Source organism: Ceratotherium simum, chromosome 5 (genome assembly GCF_057802395.1).
Source record: "Ceratotherium simum simum isolate JZ-2026a chromosome 5, ASM5780239v1, whole genome shotgun sequence".
NCBI classification, from domain to species: domain Eukaryota; kingdom Metazoa; phylum Chordata; class Mammalia; order Perissodactyla; family Rhinocerotidae; genus Ceratotherium; species Ceratotherium simum.
The window spans coordinates 54433657-54453789 of NC_141904.1; the positions used below are offsets into that span (position 1 = coordinate 54433657).

At 48.2% G+C, this 20133-nt stretch overlaps 1 protein-coding gene across 8 annotated transcripts in view; it reads left to right on the forward strand.

Moving 5' to 3' along the window:
- CACNA1D (calcium voltage-gated channel subunit alpha1 D) overlaps window positions 1-20133 on the forward strand; it is a 340557-nt gene that overhangs the window by 224697 nt on the left and 95727 nt on the right. For all 8 annotated transcript variants that reach the window (XM_087431185.1, XM_087431184.1, XM_087431186.1 and 5 more), the window contains one exon: window positions 8770-8939. In XM_087431185.1, coding sequence (XP_087287311.1) covers window positions 8770-8939 — 170 coding nt within the window. The remainder of the gene's footprint in view (window positions 1-8769; window positions 8940-20133) is intronic.

The window sequence follows — 20133 nt, forward strand, 5'->3', positions numbered from 1 at the left end:
AGAAATGTGATTGTTAAACATTTTCGTCAACATATTTACCGTGTAAACAAGGGTCCTCCATTTTCTCTTGTCCCTTTTGCCAGCCAGTGGTTCCCCTCCTCTTCTTGGTGGCCAGTGCCTAACTTGCCCTTGAAGGACACTCTCACAGGTTAGCTTTCTCTCCTCGCTGGATGTTATCTGCAAAGGAGCGGATCTTATTGATGGGGTGCTGCAGTCCCCAGGCCTCTGCCCCCATTCTGGTCTGTTTGTCTCATGCAGAGAGAACATGCTTTGGCTATTCGTGGCTTTTTGTGGGAAAACTGGAACAAAGCTAATGATTTTGATGAACTTTGAACTGAACCAGTGCCAACAATTAAAAAATTTTTTTATGAAACATCACACAGTAGTGTTGATTTTTTTTCAAAACACTTAGTTTCCTTGAGCAGAAACTGAACTTATGTGCTTTCCAAAAAATTATATTTAAACGTAATTCTTTTTTAACCAAACTACTTTTTCATTCTGTTTCATTTCCTTTATGTCTGTGAGGGGGAAGTAATTTAGGTCTAAGGAAGACTGGCCTCTACTGATAAAAATCAGCGGGTTACTTCTTCAACTTCCCTTACTCTTTGCCTTTTTATAAATGCTGCTTTGTTTTTGGTGAATTTCTAAGTCCTCTGCTCTACTAGAAATCTGAGTCCTCCTGATTCTGTTGGCCTTGCTCATTGGAGGTTTTTTTGCTAGTTTGTGTTTGTTTTCTGTGTATGTTTGTGTGTGTGTGCGTGCATGCATGTGTGTAAATTTCAAGGCATTGACTTTGTCTAAATTTAATTTGCATGGGTCTGGTTAAAACAAATAGCATTACAACCCCAGAAAAAGCCTATCTCCAAAACAACATGATTTCCAGTGGCCCATTTATTTTATGGGGCATTTGAGAAATAACAAATTCCAGAGCAAACTGTGTATAGTCCTTCTGCATTTCTGGCGGTCACATCTGACCTGTGCTGCCATTTGAATGCCTTCGCTTGCTTCAGGCTAAGTGCGCTCTCTCTCTGGTGTTGGCTGAGCCAGGGCTCCCAGACTGCAGGATGTCAGGGCCTGTAAACCTGGGCCGTGTTAGGGTTTGGGGAGCTCTCTGCAGAGTGTGGGGCATGTGCCCAGCCCCTGGGGCTTTGTAGGGGGTCCTGAGAGGGAGGCTGGCTGGTTTCAGACAGAATCTCCCTGGAGCAGTGCTTCCTGGGGAGTGAGGGATGGCATGTGGGGAGAGGAGCAAAGAGGGTGCTATCATTTTTCTCTGAGCCCGAGTCAAGGTTCTGGAAAAAAAATCAAAATATGGGGGTGAGCAGTGCATTCTGTCCTGCCCCTCCCTTCCTAGTCCTGACCAATAAGTGTCCAGCCTATGCATCTCCTGAGCCAGGATGCAGAGGAATGGGGCATCCTATGGAAAGAGCACTTGGTTTGGAGCCTGGTTGTCTTGTTTACAGGGCGTATGGCATGGCCAGTACATCACCTTGTTGACCTCAATTTTGGCCTTTGTGAGATGGGAGTGAAAATCCTCATCCTGCCTGTCCCACACTGAGGTAGTGACGGGCCTGTGGGACAGTGAATGTAAAGACGCTTGGAGGACTCCAAATAAAAATCCAAATACCTAAAAGGTTTGTTTCTGTTATTGCTAGAGAGAGGGCCCGTGGCCTAGATGGGCTCTCCTGCAGGAAACCAAATCAGCTCCCCTGTGCAGGCTCAGACCTGCTGGAGCTGCTGTTGGTTGCTGGGTGGCACCAGGGCCGGGCAGTCACAGGTGAAGGCTGCTTAAGGTGGCCATGGCTCAGACTGTGCCTGTCTCAGAGCCTTCCACCTGTTCTCTCTGTTTCTCTCTCCCATCTGAAGGTCTCTGCTGGGGCCTGTGTGAGGGTCAGGGGGCGTGTGGTTGCACATGGCTCTACAGGAAGAACCCTTCCCAGCCGTTTCTTCTAAACTCTCTGAGCCCTTCTGCTTCTTGGCATTGGTGCCGCCAGACTTGGCTGCTAGGTCTAAGAGAGGGCACCAGACTGCTGCCCAACAACAGGAGCAGAAAGTGAGGAAGGGACCATCCGCAGCCGTGAGGGGTCCTGCTTTCCCTTTGACCTGTAGAGGAGGCCAGGAACACTCGAGTTACAGGAACAGCTGAACACAACACAGGCCGGTGTGTTGCCAGGCGCTGGCCTGGGTGCGATGGGGGATGTGGTTTGTGGTGTGGACCTGGCCAAGGTGTTAGTCCTTCTCTACTGAAGGTCCCTGTCTGCACCCCTCCGGGGAAGTTGCTGCTTCCCAAGGTCACCCATTGCATCTTTGGTGGATTTGGACTATTGGAAATTTTTTCCTTGTATTGTGCTGAAAGCAATGCTCTTAAACTTCTACCCACTCCCCGGGGCACACAGCGAGTTTGCTTCTTCTTTTCCGTGATGGCCTTCCCAAGATTGAGGACCAGCCACGTGGCTCTTCTGTGGCATCTCTTCTCCATCTAATCTTCTGTTTGTCCTTCCTCTGTCCCCGCCCATCCTGCGTTTCCTCCTGAACGGGTAGACAGGGAATGTTTTTGTGGCAGGTGGGGCATCATCTGACCATGCAGGAATGTCTGTATTATCTGAGAAGATGACACTGGGTGTGCCAGACCTGGGCCCAGTGTGAAAGGATAGAGGTGAAAGTGACCATCGAGTGGGGATGGCTGGGGGTCAGCAATGACAGGCCTCATAGGTGCTTTTCCCAACAGTAGTGTAAGAAAGTTGGGAATTTGATTAGAACAATATTATTTTTGACTTGCATTTTTATTGATGTTAAATCTAGCCCATCACCCAAGTGTTTACGGAATGCCTTCTGGCCTCCTCACCATCATTTCCTCCTTATTTTGATCTCATCTTCACACATCACTCTTATAAAACAAAGCTTATGGGTGACTCTCCCCTATCAAACTTCTGCTGGTTCCTCACTGCCTACAGGGAAACAATCCAGATCCCTTAGCTTGGGATTTAAGGCCCTTCCTGGACTGGCTATAAGCTGTTTTTTGATCCTCATCCCTCCATATGTCTACTGTCTTCTTCCTCTGCCTCCTCTGTGCCCATGTTGAGGTGCTTAGGAGGGTGGATTTAGGAGCTAGATGGGCTCGTGTGACCAACCTCCCTGAGCCTTCGTTTTTGCATAATGAAGGTAATAACAGTCCCTCCCTCACAGTCGACACTCTCCAGTGGGGATGGCGGTCAGGCGTTGTGCTGGGCTCTGTGAGGGATACCACCTTGAGGAGGGTGGCTGGGATAGGGCACACACATATCCATACCTTAGTGTTCAACCATTAGAGAGCTCTGGTGATTCAAAGGAGGACAGAACCCTTGGGATGGAGTAGCCAGGGAAAGCTAGGTCTTGAAAGGTGAGCTGGAATTCAAAGGTGAACGAAGGCTGTTAAGGTGGATTGAGTTCTGTAGACAAAGGCTCAGAAGGTTGAGGAATTGAGAAGAGTGTAAGCAAAGGACAAGGTGTACATTCATAAGAAGGGGAAATAAACGGGAATGGCAGGTGGGAGAAGCCTGGAAGGCCCTCAACGCTGGGCTCCAGGATTTGACCTTGATTCCCAAGGGCAGCAGTGAGGAGCTCTGAGACATTCTGAGCAGGACAGCACCCGGATGGAGTCCAGGTCTACCGTAACTTGAAGCTGAGAGGAAGGCAAACCCTGAGGAGGTGCTCTGGCTACAGCTCCTTCACCTACCTCAGTGGGCGTGGTGTGTGCAGACTGGCCAGCGTAAGATGCTTGGTAGTTGTCATGTCTGGCTGGCAGAGATTCCTCACTGAGAAATTGCTCCTTACAAAGGAGATAGCCCTAGAGGGGAGACGTGCTAACAGCCTAGAGACAGAAAATCCACTCCACAAGGCCTGTAAATGATAAGGGAAGGTGGCAGGCTGGTGGTGGGGGCTGCTTCAGACAGCATGCCTGGGCTCAGACACCCCTGTTTCATGCTTCTGGGTGATCTCAGGAACCACGGGCTTTCTGTCCTGATGCGTTCTGGCCTCTTAAGGAGTAGGGCTCATGTTGTTGTATGCATTTTTTGTGCCCAGACTTCTTGCATGCCTGCTTGAAAGGGGGCTTTATGGGGGAGACAGAGATGTGGAAAGAAAAACATAAGAAATGGACGACATTGTCCATTCCCACAAGGAGCCTACAATCTAGCTGGTAAGCTGAAATGAATATATAACAACATAAATTTGCATTTGATTAATACAATTACATTTTCCAAACGCTTTCAAAAATTTTCTCTTGAAAGTAATTTCAAACATACAGAAAAGTTTTAAGAATAAGAATAGCAGAGTGAATAGTCCATGTATCCTTTACTCCAATTCATTCATTATTAACATTGTATTAAAATTTTATCTCTCTTGCTTTTTCATTTGTTATCTATCTATAATGGGGTGTGGACTGATTTTCTAAAATATTTAAAAATTCATTACCATCCTTATTTTGGGGCTCAAAATATCCCAGATTTGGCTAGTGGGAGGTCCTTCTCTGCCTCCTATGTCTTTATGGCGTGCCCACATCATGTTTGTTTTTGTTTTGTTTCTTTTGGAATACTTCTTTACTTTCTTAGTCTTGTACCTACCCTGCCCCAGCCCTGGAATCAGCCATTTCTCCAAAGACTCCTGGTCCTTTTAATGGGGAATGGTATTAGAGACAAAGATCTGGGTGCCAGGTGTGCTTGTAACTACTGGAGTGCCTTCGTTTCTAGATCTTTTCCCAACAGACAGAGCTAGGAAATACATGCATTTACATACACATACACATACATGTACTTACGTTGCTACATATAGTCACACACATACATTTTTTAGAGGTCATCAATACCTCCAATTCCAGTCCATCCCCAGAGGGTTCTTTCTAGTCTTCCTCCTTTCCATATCTCTATATCCCTCCTTCCACAGTGAGAACCCTGGCTCACAACAACGTTGACACATTTATTCATTTGTTAAATCCTGTAATACATCTAAAATAATTTCAGCACTGTTTCGTCCATGTCACTACAAAAAACAAACCTCCTACAAAGAGTTCAGCCTTTGTTTGTAGTCCTTCCTTCACTCAGTCCTGCCAGAGATGGAGGGTGTGCAGTCAAATGTCCATGAGCTACTCAAATTAGTTTTGTCTTTCTCCTTCAGTGTGGTTGTGGTATCGTTGGAAGGACAATCATTCGTTTCAATTCACTTCCAGTTTAGGGGTATTTTTCCTCTGTCCCATCCTTGTTGATTTAATTTAAAAAAATTTTAAGGTGTAGAACATTAATGTAATTCTAAAAGTTAAAACTATAGAAAAAGGTATACTTAGTACTGTCGTTCCATCATTTATCTCCCCGACTCCGTTGTCCCCATCCCTTATTTTCTGCTTTATCCTTCAGATACATCCTGCAGTAATATGTATGTTTTCCCATTTCTTCTTCTTTCGTACATAAACAGTAGCATACTACTATATGTACCTTTTTGTCCAAGCCTTGTTATATCTCTTTTCTTTTGGTGGAATGCACCATAAAGAAAATTCTGATCTGGAACAAGTAGGTTTCTATTACATGTGAGTTGTCGGGTTTCTAGTCACTTGCAAAAGTCTGATGGTTTCTATCAATAGCTTTGTTAAATCAACTTTTGTATAGTGACTATTATTTAATCCCGTAGTGATGGGCTTCTAGAATGATGAATTCTTATGCAAAATGGAAAACAGTTTTGTTTTGTTTTGATCAGCCACTGAGGCTAATACAGATTCAGTGGACACAGGTGAGATGTTCTGGAATGGAAGGTTTGTTGTGATGGGAGTGAGTTAATTTCAACTGAGCAGATAGCGGTACTGGGTCAATAGGGCACTTGCTGGTCCATCAAGGTCACTCTGAGCCCTGGGATCCCACGTGTCCTTTTGTGCTTCCCTCAGTTCTGCTGGGGTCATGCAGCCTTGAGCCCATTCAGAGCTGTTGGCAATTTTTCTCCCTTGAGTATTTGAGAAACTTCTTCCAATTCTCTTTTTTTATGCCCAGATTCAACAACTAGATATTATACATTTGAACTTCACATTTGTATAGAGCTTTGTGATTTTCAGAGTATCTTATTGAATGTCTTACTTAATCCCTGTGAAACAGTAGAACAGGTATTATGTCTGTTTTGCAGGTGAGGAGACTGAAGCTCAGAAGAGAAATGTGACAGAGCTGGGACCAGAATCCAGGTCTTCAGACTTAGAGCCCAGTGTGGTCTAGGAGGACCAGGGGGCAACTGGGTTTATTACAGAGATCCCACCTCCCTGCACCTTTTCCTCCACCCTGTCTCATGGCCGACAGGAAGAGATTTATGCCTGTGAATCTCAGTTCTGTCCCCATCAGTAAATGTTACTGCCTCTAAGTGTTAGTTCATTCAAAACTGTCTAAAATCAGGTCAGAGGGTTTATATTAACAGCTTTGTTTTATCGTAATAGTGACTATTAATTTATAGATTAAATTATTATATTTTACATTATGTTTATAGATATTTTATAGAATAGATTGTAATAGTACTATTATTTTAAATAAATGGGTCATAAGTCAGGACTTGGCAGTGTTTTTTTATTCTCAGAAACTTTAGTCAAAGTAGAGTTTTACCTATGCATGCTTTACTGGGTCCCAGCAACCAAGAATGTGCAAGAGTGATCCAGCACATTAGAGAGGGACTTTTTGTATTTCTAATGTAAAAGAAACTTCATAAAATATGATAATAAAGCAAAATCCCCTTTTATAAAGCCCTTAAGTTTTGCAGGGTAATTCTTTTACTATCTTTGTAGTTTTTTTCAAGAACTCAGATCAGCTATGAATCCAGAATAAGAATACCGTTTGTATATGATCATGTAAATTTAGTACTCCAAGTTCAGAATCAAAACAGGTACAAAGATTTGTAGTTGGATACTTTGGTAAACAATAGAATTGAAGGGCCACATACTTGTTCTTTACAATGTATTTAAGAAAACAAACTATATAATGCATTCTCATGTTGACACATGACACTCCAGGGCCTCCACTTGTTCAGGGCTGTGATTCTGGATGGAGTGTGACTTTTTCAGAGTTCAGATGAATTTGGTGAACCTGCCCAGGACTGAGTTATGCATGCCCCCTATCTCAGGAAGCCTGGGAGGCCTAGAAGCCCCAGGTCATTCTCAGGCTGTGGTTTGTGTGAGCAGCAAGACACTGCCTGTGAAGGCCCTTCTTTTTTGAGACAGGAAGGTATTCTCCCCAGGAGGAAAGGTCCCTGGGCTGGGAGTGCAGCAGTTGTGTCTGGGTCTTGGTCAACTTGAGCTCATCCTGTAAACCCCCTGGAGTCAGCTCCTCTGTGAGCTGGACCCAGGATGCCCCACAGCCTTGCACCCTCCTCACTTCCCAGAGGGTGAAGTTGGGGACAGACCAGCCCTAACAGAGCCAAGGACAGCTTCCAGGGCATCTGAAAAGTGGGTGATTTAGGAGCAGTGTGTGGCATCCTTTCTAACTGTGGGCAGGGTATGGCACCTTGGCAAGCATTCCAGTTTCTTATTGGAAGTATCAGTGTCCCTGGATGTTCCCGTATCTGTTCCGCACTCTGACAGCCTAGAGTTGAGGGAGGGGAGGGAGGGGTGAGAATGGGGGTTGGCTTTATGTAGGCAGGTCATTTCCCCCTTGGGTTGGGTCAGCGAAGTCCCTGAGAGGGAGATGTGCCGGCTTTGGATTGGAAGGAAGACAGATGTACCTCTGTCAGAATCCAGGGGTCTCTGTGTAATCTCATCTTTTTAATTGTACTTACTAAATCCATAACTTGCATAATTTGGCTCCCATAACAATTCACGGTTGGAAATGCAGATGGTTCCTTGTATATGAAAATGGGATAATCATCCACCTGACTCTCAAACTTGCCTGAGCAAAAGTGGGATTCTGTATACATGCATAGTTAAAGGATTGCAGACATGAACGGTAGAGTGAACAACGAACAGTTGGGAACATTTACATGTCTGCCAAAGCCTTTCCAGGCAGGTGTTCCCATAAATGGGCAACAAATCGTACTGCCTCTTTGCCTCCTGCAGGGAGGACTTTTGGGGGAAAGATCATGGCAAGAAGTGAGAGTTAAGACAAATGGCAGTGCTTCCCCAGTGCTCCATTTCCTGTCTGGGAAGGGGGAACGGGGCTGTGAGGTCGGTCCGCCCTGACCCTGTCCAGTGCTCTGGCCAGAACCTGCAGATGGTGGGGAGGGTAGCATGGTGTGGGCCCCGGGCAGGAGCCCCTGAGGGCTCTTGGTTGGGACAAAGGGGTCAGCACACAATACAGATGCTAAGTTTTGTCTGAATGTATTGCAGGAGCCCTAAACTTGGTGCTCTCTTCGGCCAAGCTTGGCCCTCCTGGCTCCTTTCTCTTTGACGTGTAATGCCAGCTCTCTGAGGGGGGTCTGGGGGAGGTGGGACATCTCTGAGTTCAGGCCCCCAGCGGGGGGTGTCAAGAGGCCTGCCATGGCAACACGTGGTGTTTTGGTCTAGGCTCCTTGGGACTGCCGAAATCCTGAGGGAGTTCCTTTTCTAAGAGACAGTGCATGTGTGTTGGTGTGGTCTCTGCAACTCTGACACCCACAGTCTTGCTTGGGAAGACACTGTGCTATGTCCTGTCCACGTGTGTGGCCCCTGTTGCTGTGCTCGTGTGGCTGTACACAGTGCTCTGTGTCCTGCCACAAGACTGTTGTGCAGCGGGGCAGATGGCTTATGGTGCGGGTCCCCGAGGATGTCCTGATGTGTGCTTGTTCTCTTTACCTATCCCTCAGAGAGTTCTCAAAGGAAAGAGAGAAGGCTAAAGCGCGGGGAGATTTCCAGAAGCTCCGGGAGAAGCAGCAGCTAGAAGAGGATCTGAAGGGCTACTTGGATTGGATCACTCAAGCAGAAGATATTGATCCTGAGAACGAGGAGGAAGGCGGAGAGGAGAGCAAACGCAATAGTACGTAGCGCTTGCTGCTCCTGACCAGACAGAGCTTGTGTGCGACTCAGGCACCCGGCGGCAGGCAGTCCTCACCTCTGACCCTGCCTGTGAGACCGATGGGCTCCTCTCAGCCATCTGTTCCTTCTGCCTGCACATCAGAGAGAATAAGTGCATTTACACCCACTCTGAATTTCTGCCTGAGGTATGGGTGTTAGATTTTTAGGTGGTCTCGTGGCTCTGTGGTTGCAGAAGGTCAACCAACTCACTGATGGCCCCAGGAGTTCAGTCAGCTCCTTCTCTGTGGGCACAGGGCTTAGGAAGACACACATTCGCCTTGCACCACGGGAGACGAAGTTGTGGTTCCTTCACCTCAGAGTCAGCAGTGTTGTTGGACGAGAACTTGAAGAGCAGAGTCCCTCCCCACCCTTCTGCCACCTGAAGTGGCTCCCCGCTGTGCTAGCCATGGGAAGCCACATGCCTAGCCCGTCAGGGGCTGGGAAGACACCAGGTCAACGTTCTGGGCAGTGTTAGGAGGCATGAGTGGCTGCTTTGGAGTCCACCCACCTGGTACCCCACACAGTGGCACTAGGCACCCTAGAGCACTTTCTGTATCAGGAAGGCCCGATGCTCAGTCAACCTCGGGAATTAATTGCCGTTGTCAACCAAGGTGTCGCTTTTACTGTATACTTTCCCGGCAGATGTGCTCTTACTCCTCCTGGGGCCATCTGTGCCTCAGGTGAAAGTGGAAATTGAAATTCAGCAGTGGATTTGTCTAAGATGTTTGTGATTTGTTTCAAATCTAGAATAGTTGATAGTAAAGACTGAGAACATATTTTAAGGGTGCACGTCCATTAAGAGGCCTGGGAAACCAAGTTAGCCCTCCCTTGTGGATGATAGCTGAGTGCGCCCCCCTCGAGCAGAGTGTCTAAGATGCTGTGCAGTCACTCCTTCATTCACCCAGGCCGGGTGCTGGATGCCAGGAGGACTCTTGAGATGGAGAAGACATGGTTTGCTCCTTCTGCGGAAGGGCAGGTCTGCATGCAAGGAAATGCAGCACAAGGAGACAGAGATCAGGTCGCAGAGGAGGCAGGCAGTGTGGTGGGGGGCTGAGAGGAGGAAGGGCTGGCTGCAGGGTTCTGGGAGAGGGCTGTGGGGGCATTGGCCTTGGGCCTTGAAGGATGGATAGATCTGAGATGTCACAGCTCTGTGTCAAGAGAAACATTCTGAGCCCAGGCAATGGTGTGAGGGGGCCATGGAGATGGGCAAACGCAAGGCTCAGGCAGGAAGCGGCAGGTCATTCCTTTGGCTGGAGCATAGAGGGTATGCAGGTCAGGGAGAGACGAAGCAGGGATTGTGGGTGAGGCCAACTTGTGCCGCCTCTGTAGGCAGGGGGGTGTGGAAGCTGAGGCTGGGGCCACGGTGGAGGGGATTCCTAACTGAGATGGCCTGTAGGTTTCTTCTAGCTGGGACGGTGTGAGTGAGGGTTTGCAGTTACCACAGGTGCATACAATTGACTCAGCCCTGTGTGCTAATGGGGAAGCCAGCAGAGTGCAGCCTGTGTCCACCCCTCCTCCTCCCCCTCCCCGCTTTTTCCCAGGCGCACACCCACTGCTGCCTCAAGGAAGAGGCCAGGGTTCACCTGAGGATCAGGAAACTGCGGGAGGGTTTCTGGAGCTGACTGCATTTGTTGACTGTGAGATCAGAGTTTATAAGTGGACGTTTATTTACATTGCACACTCGGTGATGTCCTTTAGGTGATTAGGTGTAAGAAGAGCGTCTAGGGGCCTCCAGCACAGCTCTGCCCTGGGTGTTTGAGCCAGCCTGAATCCCATGGCCTTCGCGGAGCTTCTGCACCTGCGATGTGGCCAGAGCAAGGCCTTCACATGCAGCTTGGGGGATGCTCACCCTGCTCTTTCCTCTTCATTCCCGAGCTGCAGCTTTGAGGCTGACCTGTGGAGGTCTGCCCGACATCTGCCCGCCTCTCCTGAGCCCAGCATGTGGCGTGCTGTCTGTCAGTCAGCAGAAGTCTTGTCCCTTCCTCTGAGCAGAGCGCCTCTCTTGACTAGCTCAGATGTGTCTTATAGGCGGCTGAGTGTGGGTATCTTGCAGGCCTATGTCTTTCATCTCTTTACTGCTCCCTCTGCAAATGGACAGGGATCCGTGTCAGTGTTGCCAACATCAGCTGTGGTGGAGTTGTGTTTGTGGCCTGTGATTTGAGGAGTAGGGATTTTCGTTTCCTGTGTCCTGCCACTGTCTGTAAGAACCTGACCACAGGATGACTAAACCAGTGTCGTGGCCTTTGGAGACCTGGCCGGGAGGGAAGACAGAGAAGCAGTGCCTTAGTGAAAGACGGAGTGGAGAAGCTGGCACCGTCATCAAGGGCCAGCAGTCTGCTGTGGGAGCCTGGAAGGGTGCAGCGGTGCGGGCTGGTGGGTTGCAAGGAAAGAAGGCTCCCTGGAAGAGGCAGCATTCCCGCTGAGCTCCTTTGGCTGCAAAAGGTGGAGTGGGGGGTGCTCTTCAGGCTGAGGAAATGGCATCAACCAGGTGCAGAAGGCTACAAATGTTCAAAGCCCTTAAGAGCATTACTTAGTACTATAATCAAGGAAAGAAATAAGGCCCCTTTAAAAGTTGTAGATCCTCAGAATTCACTTTGTAAGTGACCCCATAGAGCTGCACCGTGTCTCGGGGACGTCAGCACTGTGGTTTCTGCTGCGTGCAGTGATGTGCGACTCATCGTGCGTAATCGGCTTGATGTTTGATCCAGAATAGCACGTACTTCTGTGCTGCACCCTTGTTCTTTATCTAGCTGGGGTTTCCTGTGGAGCGAGGCTCACAGTAGTTCCCGAGTCATCAGATTCCCACAGCCTTGATGATTAAGGTTTGAAATAAAGACATACGTCCCAGGCTGTGGGACCATGTTCAGATTTAATTGACTTAAGGAGAGAGCTCCAAGTCTTCTCCCAACAAGGAAGTGAGCCTGCCTGAATATATTCCTCGGCAGCCCAGACCTTCTGGAGAAGCAGTGCTGCTGGGGTTCCCCTGGGGCCTCCCGTGGCTGCCAACCATTTTCTTCTCATCACAGCTAGAAACCACAGGGGGAGAGAGTTTCAGAGGTGCCCCCATGGTCCTCCTCACCAACAAACAGTAGTGGATTTACCACCTGCACATGCCAGGTCTGACTGCTGTCATCTGTTAGCAGTCAGTGAAGTGTGGGCATTGTTGGTGCCAGCGTCCTCCCTGGGTGTGTTAATCCAAAAATCCATGCCCACACCTTATACCCCCGCCCTGCTCCTGCATTCTCTGGGGAAGGGGATAGGGCATCTTTACCCATACTGCTTTAGGAGGCTAACTCCACTGTTTGCCCTTTTCAGCTGGGGCCGGGATGGCATTGGGACAGGTTCCTCCCAGACATTGAGGAATTAAGTGATGGTGTGAGAAGAAGCCCTTCCTGATGGCTGAGCCTCAGCCTAGATGAGCTAAGGGGTGGATAGGAGGCCATTAACAGCAGCAGATGTCACGAGCCCATGGGAGGAGGGGCTGGGCTGGATGATGTTTTGGAGGACTTGAGTGTTAGGCACATTACCCAACATCTCCAAGCCCTCGTTTCTTGGTCCACAGGAAGGGGATAAAGATATTTGCCCATAGGGGTGTCAGAGGATTAAATGTTCTGTATCTGGTAGGAGTCACCATAGCTGTAGGAGTACTTGCTGCTGCTGTTGTCATCAGACTCCAGTAAAACTCGACCTAAACAGAATAATTTTTCACAGATACTACTAGACCTCTATCCAACCTCAGGATGAGGACCCCTTTTAGGACCACGTCCCCATACTTTCCTATTTAGAAACTATAAGGGTCTCAAGTATTGATGGAAAACAAACCTGTTGACTTGATCGCTGTCAAGATGTGGTAACACAGCTTTCTGGCTCCTGAAGCCCATTTCTAGTGTGTCGGTGCTTGCTGTCAGAGAACAGATGTCAAATTAAGTGCTTGGAGATGTGCTCACATTATCTTTTCTCTCTCATCTACTAAATGTCGCTGTCTGCATCTGTGCTACCCAACTCTGGCTGTACATGACAATCACCTGGGGAGCGTAAGTGCATCCTGATGCCATACCCCACCCCCACGCTTATTAGCTGGTCTGGGGTGGGACCAGGCAGTGGCTTCATTTACAGCTCCCTGGAGGCTCCAGTGTGAAGCCAGGGTTGGGAGCTCCTGGATGCTATCACACTGACTATCACACTGTTGCAGGCTTTCACTTGAAAGAAGACAAAAGGAGAGGCAGTCAGGCCTCTCCCTGGGCTGTCTCGTGGCTGCGGTGTCTGGGAGCTCCAGCTTTGTGCGTTCATGGACTGACATGTCAGCTCCCTAATTTTGTTGTTAGAAATCTGGTGTTACACAATTAATTGAGTGGACAAAATTCCCTGGGAAGTTAGTTCCCGAGCGTTTGGGAAATTTTCAAGGATAATTTATTTAACTTTTTGCTGAGCTTCAAGTTTCTTAAGAAACTCTGCCAAATCTCAAAGTGATTTTTCAGACGTACGCAGCTGCTTCTGAGTTAACAATGGAGTTTTTCTAGGCCCATTAAAATCTGGAAGCCTAAAATTCTATTTTAAACCCTTCTCATTGTCAGTGATTAGTCTTTAAAAAAATAGCATTAGAAATAATGAAATCATTTTAAAGGAAGCTCATTCTAAAATTCTGGCCAGAAAAGCAGAGCAGTTTCACTGTAGGAACTCTTAATGGTCTGTAATCCCTGTAAGGGGGGATATTTGCTACCCAGACAAAGGGATGGCAATACTGGAAACTCCAACTCAGACCACAAGGAGAGCCTCTCTGTCTCCCCTTTGTCAGCGGTCCTAGAGGCTGTGAGCACTGCCCCTGGTTGCCTCCCACTGGGACTCTGCCCCCCAGGTCTCGTGTACAAAGTTGCCATAGCCACCGCCTCCCTTCCTTGCGTGCCACTCGGATGCCTGTTACTGTGATGTTTGATTTGGGGGTGGGCAGAAAACCAAGGATGGCATAGCTGTTGGCAATCACATGGCAATTTGCTGGGCCTGTTTAAAAACCTTGTGTCTATAAAATTTGATTTATAAAACTGCTTTCGTCGCTGTTAAACTACCTCAGGGCACAAGTTCAAAATGGAAAACATTCAATTAAAAGCTGTAAAGCAAACAGCAACAGTTAGGGCTGCAGATGGTAAAGATGCGTCCAGGTGAACTGCCCTCTCTGGAGAGGCTGCTGAGAGTACCATAATTGGGGAGGGCCCAGCGCTGGGGTCGGCGACAGGACACGACTCCGCTGGGATGGTACTGGGAGCAGTGGTCTGCCCTGAGTAGGCCTCATAGGAGCTGGTGGGAGACGGACTTGGGAATGGTCACCCCACGATGGAGACAAGGAGGAGCAGGCACTCCAGCCAGGTTTGTGGAGTCCCAAGCTAGGGTTCTGTTTGTTTTGAATATATTTTAATTATAGAAGTAATATATGAATATTGCAAAGAATTCATATGCTATCAAAGTATATAAAGTAGGAAGTAACATGCTCTTGTCCCTCTACTTAGAGGGAACCAGATTTGGCAGTTTGGGGCCTGTTCTTTCTGACCTCACCTATGTACCTAAAAATGCATGATTTTTCTCAGACAGCATGCTCAGAGGTCCCCACCATAAGGTCACCTGGCACAGATGGTTCTGCAATGTGCCTTTTTCGCTAAACCGTGTGCCATAGACATCTATCCATGTTTTTAAAACATTTTGGCTATTTCCAATAAATTGCTATTGTAAAAGCTGCCACAGTGGACTACATGCTCTGTAGCACGTGGACCTCTGCTATGTAGCAGTTGTCAGAGTTGCATTCTGACGCTGGTTGTTGTGATTATCTGATTAATGTCTTCCTCTACCACCAGACTGTGAGCTCCATGGGGGCAGGAATGGGGTCTGTTTCTGCTCTCCATTGTGTGACTGGCACCTAGCATGGTCTTTGTCATGCATGTGAACTCCCAATGATTATTTGTTGAATGAAAAAGAACACAAAATAATATCATCTCACATTTATCAAGTGCTTCCTATGTGTCAGACACTGTTCTGAGGGCTGTGGGTGCATTAGTCCTTTATTCCTCACTGAGAATAAAGCACTTGACAGATGAGGAAACTAAAGCACAGAGAGGTTATTTGCTTCCCAAGGCCGCATGACTGTTAAGTGGCAAAGCTGGGATTTGAACCCAGGTTCTGCCACAGTCTGCACATTAGGTACCGTTAATCCCCACAGATGTCTGCACGCTCATGCTCACGTTCTTGTGGGAGAGGAAAGAGTGTTGCTGCGTCAAAGAGGAGGCTCTTTTTAGAAATGGGAGTGTTATGCCAAGTGAGGCCAGTTTACATTCCACCAGTCGTGTGTGTAAGTGCCCGCTTCTCCCACGCCCTAGCCGGCTCGGTGTTCCTCCTGCCGCCCCACCTGCCTCTGCACTTGCCTTCCCGGGCCGTGTGGCCTCCACTCCAAAGATTAGCCAGCCTGGAGTGACCATTGTGTCACAGAGCTGGAAGGGGTTGGAGACCCTGGAATCACTTTTATTGTGAGCTAGTGGCCATCTGGGAGTCGTGGTAGTAATGGTTGACCACGCCTTGCTAATGCTTATATTACCATGTTTACTATTTACCTCTTAAACAGCCCTGTGAAGTGTAGGTCTGACTGTTACCACCATCTAACAAGTGAGGAAACTAAGGCTTAGCAAAACCAGATAACCTGTCCACTGTCATCCAGCAAGGAAGTGGCAGGACTGGGGTTAGACCTGGTCTGTCGAGTCCAGAGCCCACCTTTTTAACTCCCACATGTCCTGCCTCAGATAACGACAGTGGTTGGACTGTCACAGCCAGTTAGCGCCCAGAACTCCTGACTCCCGCGAAAGTGCCCTCTCCCTAACGCCCTTCTAAGAGGGGAGGCCAAACCCTGGACACCTTTGTCTAGAGCGAGTTAGTTGGTTGTTTACTTAGGACAGGTTCTTAAAGGCAGGCATATGTGTACTTCCATTCTACTGGTCAGATCCTGAGCTGTAGATCTCTACATGGGAGGAGGACAGTTTTGGGTTTTGGTATCAGAGGCCACGGACGGGCTGCCTCTTGGTCCTCGGGCCCTGTCTGCACTGCTCTTGCTGCCTCTACTGAAGCGTAATGAAATTGCCTGTGTTCAACCTGAAGGGGTCACAGTGGCCGACTTGCTAAAGGAAGATAAGAAGAAAAGGAAGTTTTGCTGCTTTCGGCAACGCAGGGCTAAAGATCACGGTAAATTGCTGGGATTGCATTTGCTCTTCTGGAGACTCTTCTCCAAGACCTCTGACGCCTCCTCCTTCCACATAGGCGTGGAGTGAAGTGCATGTCCTGTGTGGTGTGTTCGCAAGATGCCTGTGTTTTAATTGCTTGATTTCTTTGAAACTTGGTCTTGTTTTCTTCTTGTCTTTCTGTAGAATGTGTGACTTTGCGAGGACAGCATTGCAATTTCTTTTTGTTTGAACTGTACCTTTTAAAGAAGCAGCTGAACCAACCCAGAAAATTTATTTAATTCAGCATGAATATTCTTAGACTGGAAGACAGACTTTTTAAACACTTTTCCCCAAATGATGCTTTTCATCTAAACTGTTTAGAAATTCCAACGATGTTATTTGACTGGTTTTTTTTTTTCCTGGTTACATTTTTCAAATGGCCTCTTGGTCTTCCACTCTGGCTGGTTTGCCCAGGGCCAAGCTAAAGCCAGTAGTGCCAGTTTCAAGAATGAAGTTAAAAATATACTTCTAGGATACAAACACTTTTGGGTACTTGCCTTTGCGAGTGGGAATGAGGAAGGGCTCATGTGGGAAACAATTAAGTTTCAAGCTATGCCCTAAAATCCTGCTAAACATAACCCCTCATAGGAAACCCCGGGGTTAGCGTCAGGACCATCCCCATGCAGGGTGGTTATGCAAACAGCTGGCGTCCTGCCCTGCCTGCCCAAGTCACCACTGCAGCACGAAGCTTTGCTGTGCACACGGGCACAGTCCACCTAGTTACTGCCACCAAGGTTGGCTGTAGTCAGGCAACTCTGGAGGAAGAATCTATTTAAGAGGATTCAGATTGCAGGGATGTGAAGCCAGCTGCTAAGAGAGCAGAGGAGACACACTGCGCTGTTTTCTCGGGAGTGGCCTCTGCCATCCATGGGAATGCTGAGCTCAGAGGTTATGGGAATTGGACTTGAACAAGCGGCAGATGGTCTGACTGAAGGTGGTGTTAGAGTCCTACTTTCATCAGGAGGCCTGAAAGTGGAAGGGAATGGAGAGAGCATCAGATAAAGCCCCTCGTCATTCCTAAATCACATTGTGGCCCCGAGAGGAGATGGAACCTGCAAGAGGGTGGGCAGAGAGTGAGGGGCAGAGATGGAGCTGATTAGTTCAGCTTTAGTGTGTGCAGAGGGTTTGTGAAGAAGGGCGGGGCTCCATGCAGCTCCTGGAGGCCTCTGTAGGAAAAATGGGCTTCCACTAAGCAGGAAATAGTGTCATGGACGTAAGAAAAGACGTTTTCAAAGACTGACCTAGGACTCTGGCTCTGGGTAGGTTATTACAAGAAGAGTGGTCTGTCCCCAGAAGAGAAGAGACCTCTCCTTGGGCATGTAGGTAGGTGCCCACCCTCCTGAGTGGGAGCATGGGCCTTGTGATTTTTCAAGGATTCTTGAGGCTTCCCTGTTAGCTTTCTGAGATCTTTAGGGAAAGTAAGAAGCCTAATATTTTCAGGAAACTTTCTAGATTTTGGGTGAGGGTGGTCTTTTATTGACTGAGATACCTAGGGACCCTAAAGAAAGGCCCCTGACTTTCCATTGCTGGTAATGCTGGTGGGGCAAGAACTCTTGCGTAGACCCTGTGCTTCCCATGTCACTGGTCTTACAGCAGTTGTTATTGTCAGGGCCTAATTCTTGCTTTAGACACAGAAACCTTGGTCTGGCCTTGACCCACATTCTCCAAGAAGAGTCTGGCTTCTTTACAGCAATGAGAGTCTGTTACCCTGTGATGGCTAAGCTTGTCACCACTAGCGAGCACAGGCAAATTCTTTCAGGGGATGTTGTGGCTCTGCTCGTGCTTGTCATGAAAATAAGGTAAAAACACAAGATCTTGGCTTCAGATCCCCTGTCCCTAAGGAAGACACCCATGACTGCCACTGCTCAGTTGTCCAACCTCACCACCACCCCCTGCTTCCTTTGAAAGGAAAGAGTAAGAAGCTTTAGGCTGCTGGGGCATGGAGGGAAATGCTACAAGAAATCCCGAGAGTGCCTGAAAGGCTGTCAGATGGAGAACAGAGGAGTGAGGCTCCCAGAGGCCCAGGACCTCTGTGAAGGAGGCTGTTGGTGTACCAGGCTCCACAAGGAGGCTGGGGAGCTCTGGGCTCAGTTTGGCCTGGTCTTCTCTGGCTGGCTGAGGTCTCCTGGGAGCTGTTCCTTCCTGTGCTGTTCTGTTTTCCAAGGGGCTCTGCCTGGAGGTGACTTGGAGTTAGTTCTCCTGGATAGGCTGCTGGACTCCTGGTAGCCCTCCTGAGGGATGATGGTCAGTGGCTTCACAATTCTGCTCATTCCCTGCTCTCCCTGCCAAGCTGTGAGAACGCAAGGGAAACCCCCTTGGTGCTGGTAGTAGAACCAGCTAGCCTCTGGGTGTTTCCTCTTCACAGCAGTTCTAGCAGGGCAGAGGTAAATGGGTCTTAGAGATAATATTACCCAAGAGCTCATTTTATAGATGAGGTAACTAAACCCCGAGAGGAAAAGGGACTAGACCCAACATCACCGATGACGAAGACCAAGCTTCTCTGACATCTCTTCTCCAGTCTTTGATCTCCGTAGCCTCTGTCACTGAAGGAAGTTGGTCTCAGATTTTGACGTGCCTGTTAATGGTAAACGTAATTTAGGGGCTGCCCACTTGGACCCACACACAGACTCGTTCACCATGTGTGTGCATGTGTGTATGTGTGTTGATTTCCCTCTGAATTCAAAAGCCAGGCAGATTTGGTTGAGAAGTATGTTGTCCTTAAGAGTGCTAGTAGTTAAAGGAATCTTTGCACATTGGTGAAAATGCTAGTAGTTGTGCTGGCCTGAGCAACAGTGTATTTCCCTGGATTATTTTGTGTGGCATTGCCCATGATGACATCCGGACCCATTACAAGATTTTAAGGAGAAACCATGTGACCTACTATCTACAGAGAGCGCTCTGAATAGGGGCGCAGCCCAGCTACCTGGGGACGCCTTGACAGCTCTCGTCTGCAGTCCAGAGTGTGTCATATCCTCACCGACAGCAGCACTCAGGGCCCCTTCCCGGTGCGCCCACACTTGAAGCCTGAGGGTCTACTCTGGAGCTCTCCCCAGAGATCCCAGTACCTGGAATAGATTGCAGAGCGCAGACCCTGAGCTTCCCCAGATTTTCAGCAGGCAAAATGCAGTGCAAGTCAGCATCCCATTACAGGTGACAGGCTTGTCCTAATGCCTGGTTTCACCCACACTCACTGAAAATAGTTTTTAAATTTATATTTAAAAAAACCCAACTTCCCCAGCAAAGCTCTAAAATTCCCTGGAAGTGTCAGGGAAAAGGACTTATAGCTTCTCTGCATGCAAATGGCCCCTGGCTTACTTCTGCAGGGGGGACAGGTGCCTGTAGGTGACATGGTGGGTTCTGAGGGGGTCTCTCTGCTTGTGTCTCTAATGAGGCCCAGCCACTTGTCAGCAATTAATATTGGATCTGTACTGAAGGGGCAGAGCCGTCACCCTGAACGGGGCAGCCATGATGCTATGGTAGCCAGTTAGGAAGAAGGGCATGTACTCCAGTAACTTGCCCAAAGGTTTACTTGCTTGGATTTTTATGAAGTCTCAATAGTCACCATAGCAGCTTGACTTTTGTTCTATCCCCATTTACTGGGCTGAACTTCTGGAGGTGATTTGGCTATATGCCAGGTTTTTAGAGGTTGATAAAGGCCATCAGGACAGCAAACCAAGGCTGATGGATAATAGGCTTGTTTGGCTTTTGGACCTTTTTGATTTGCAGAATTTTAAGGATATACCAATATATGTATCATAGACCAATACCAAAACGTGTACCAGTATATTTAAGTATATACCAAAACCACCGGGGTGGTGTGGCATAGTGGGAAGAATGCTGAAGCAGGAGAGCTTGCTCACGTCTGAGCTGTGTGTCCCGAGGCAGGTTGGTCGGTCCTGTCAT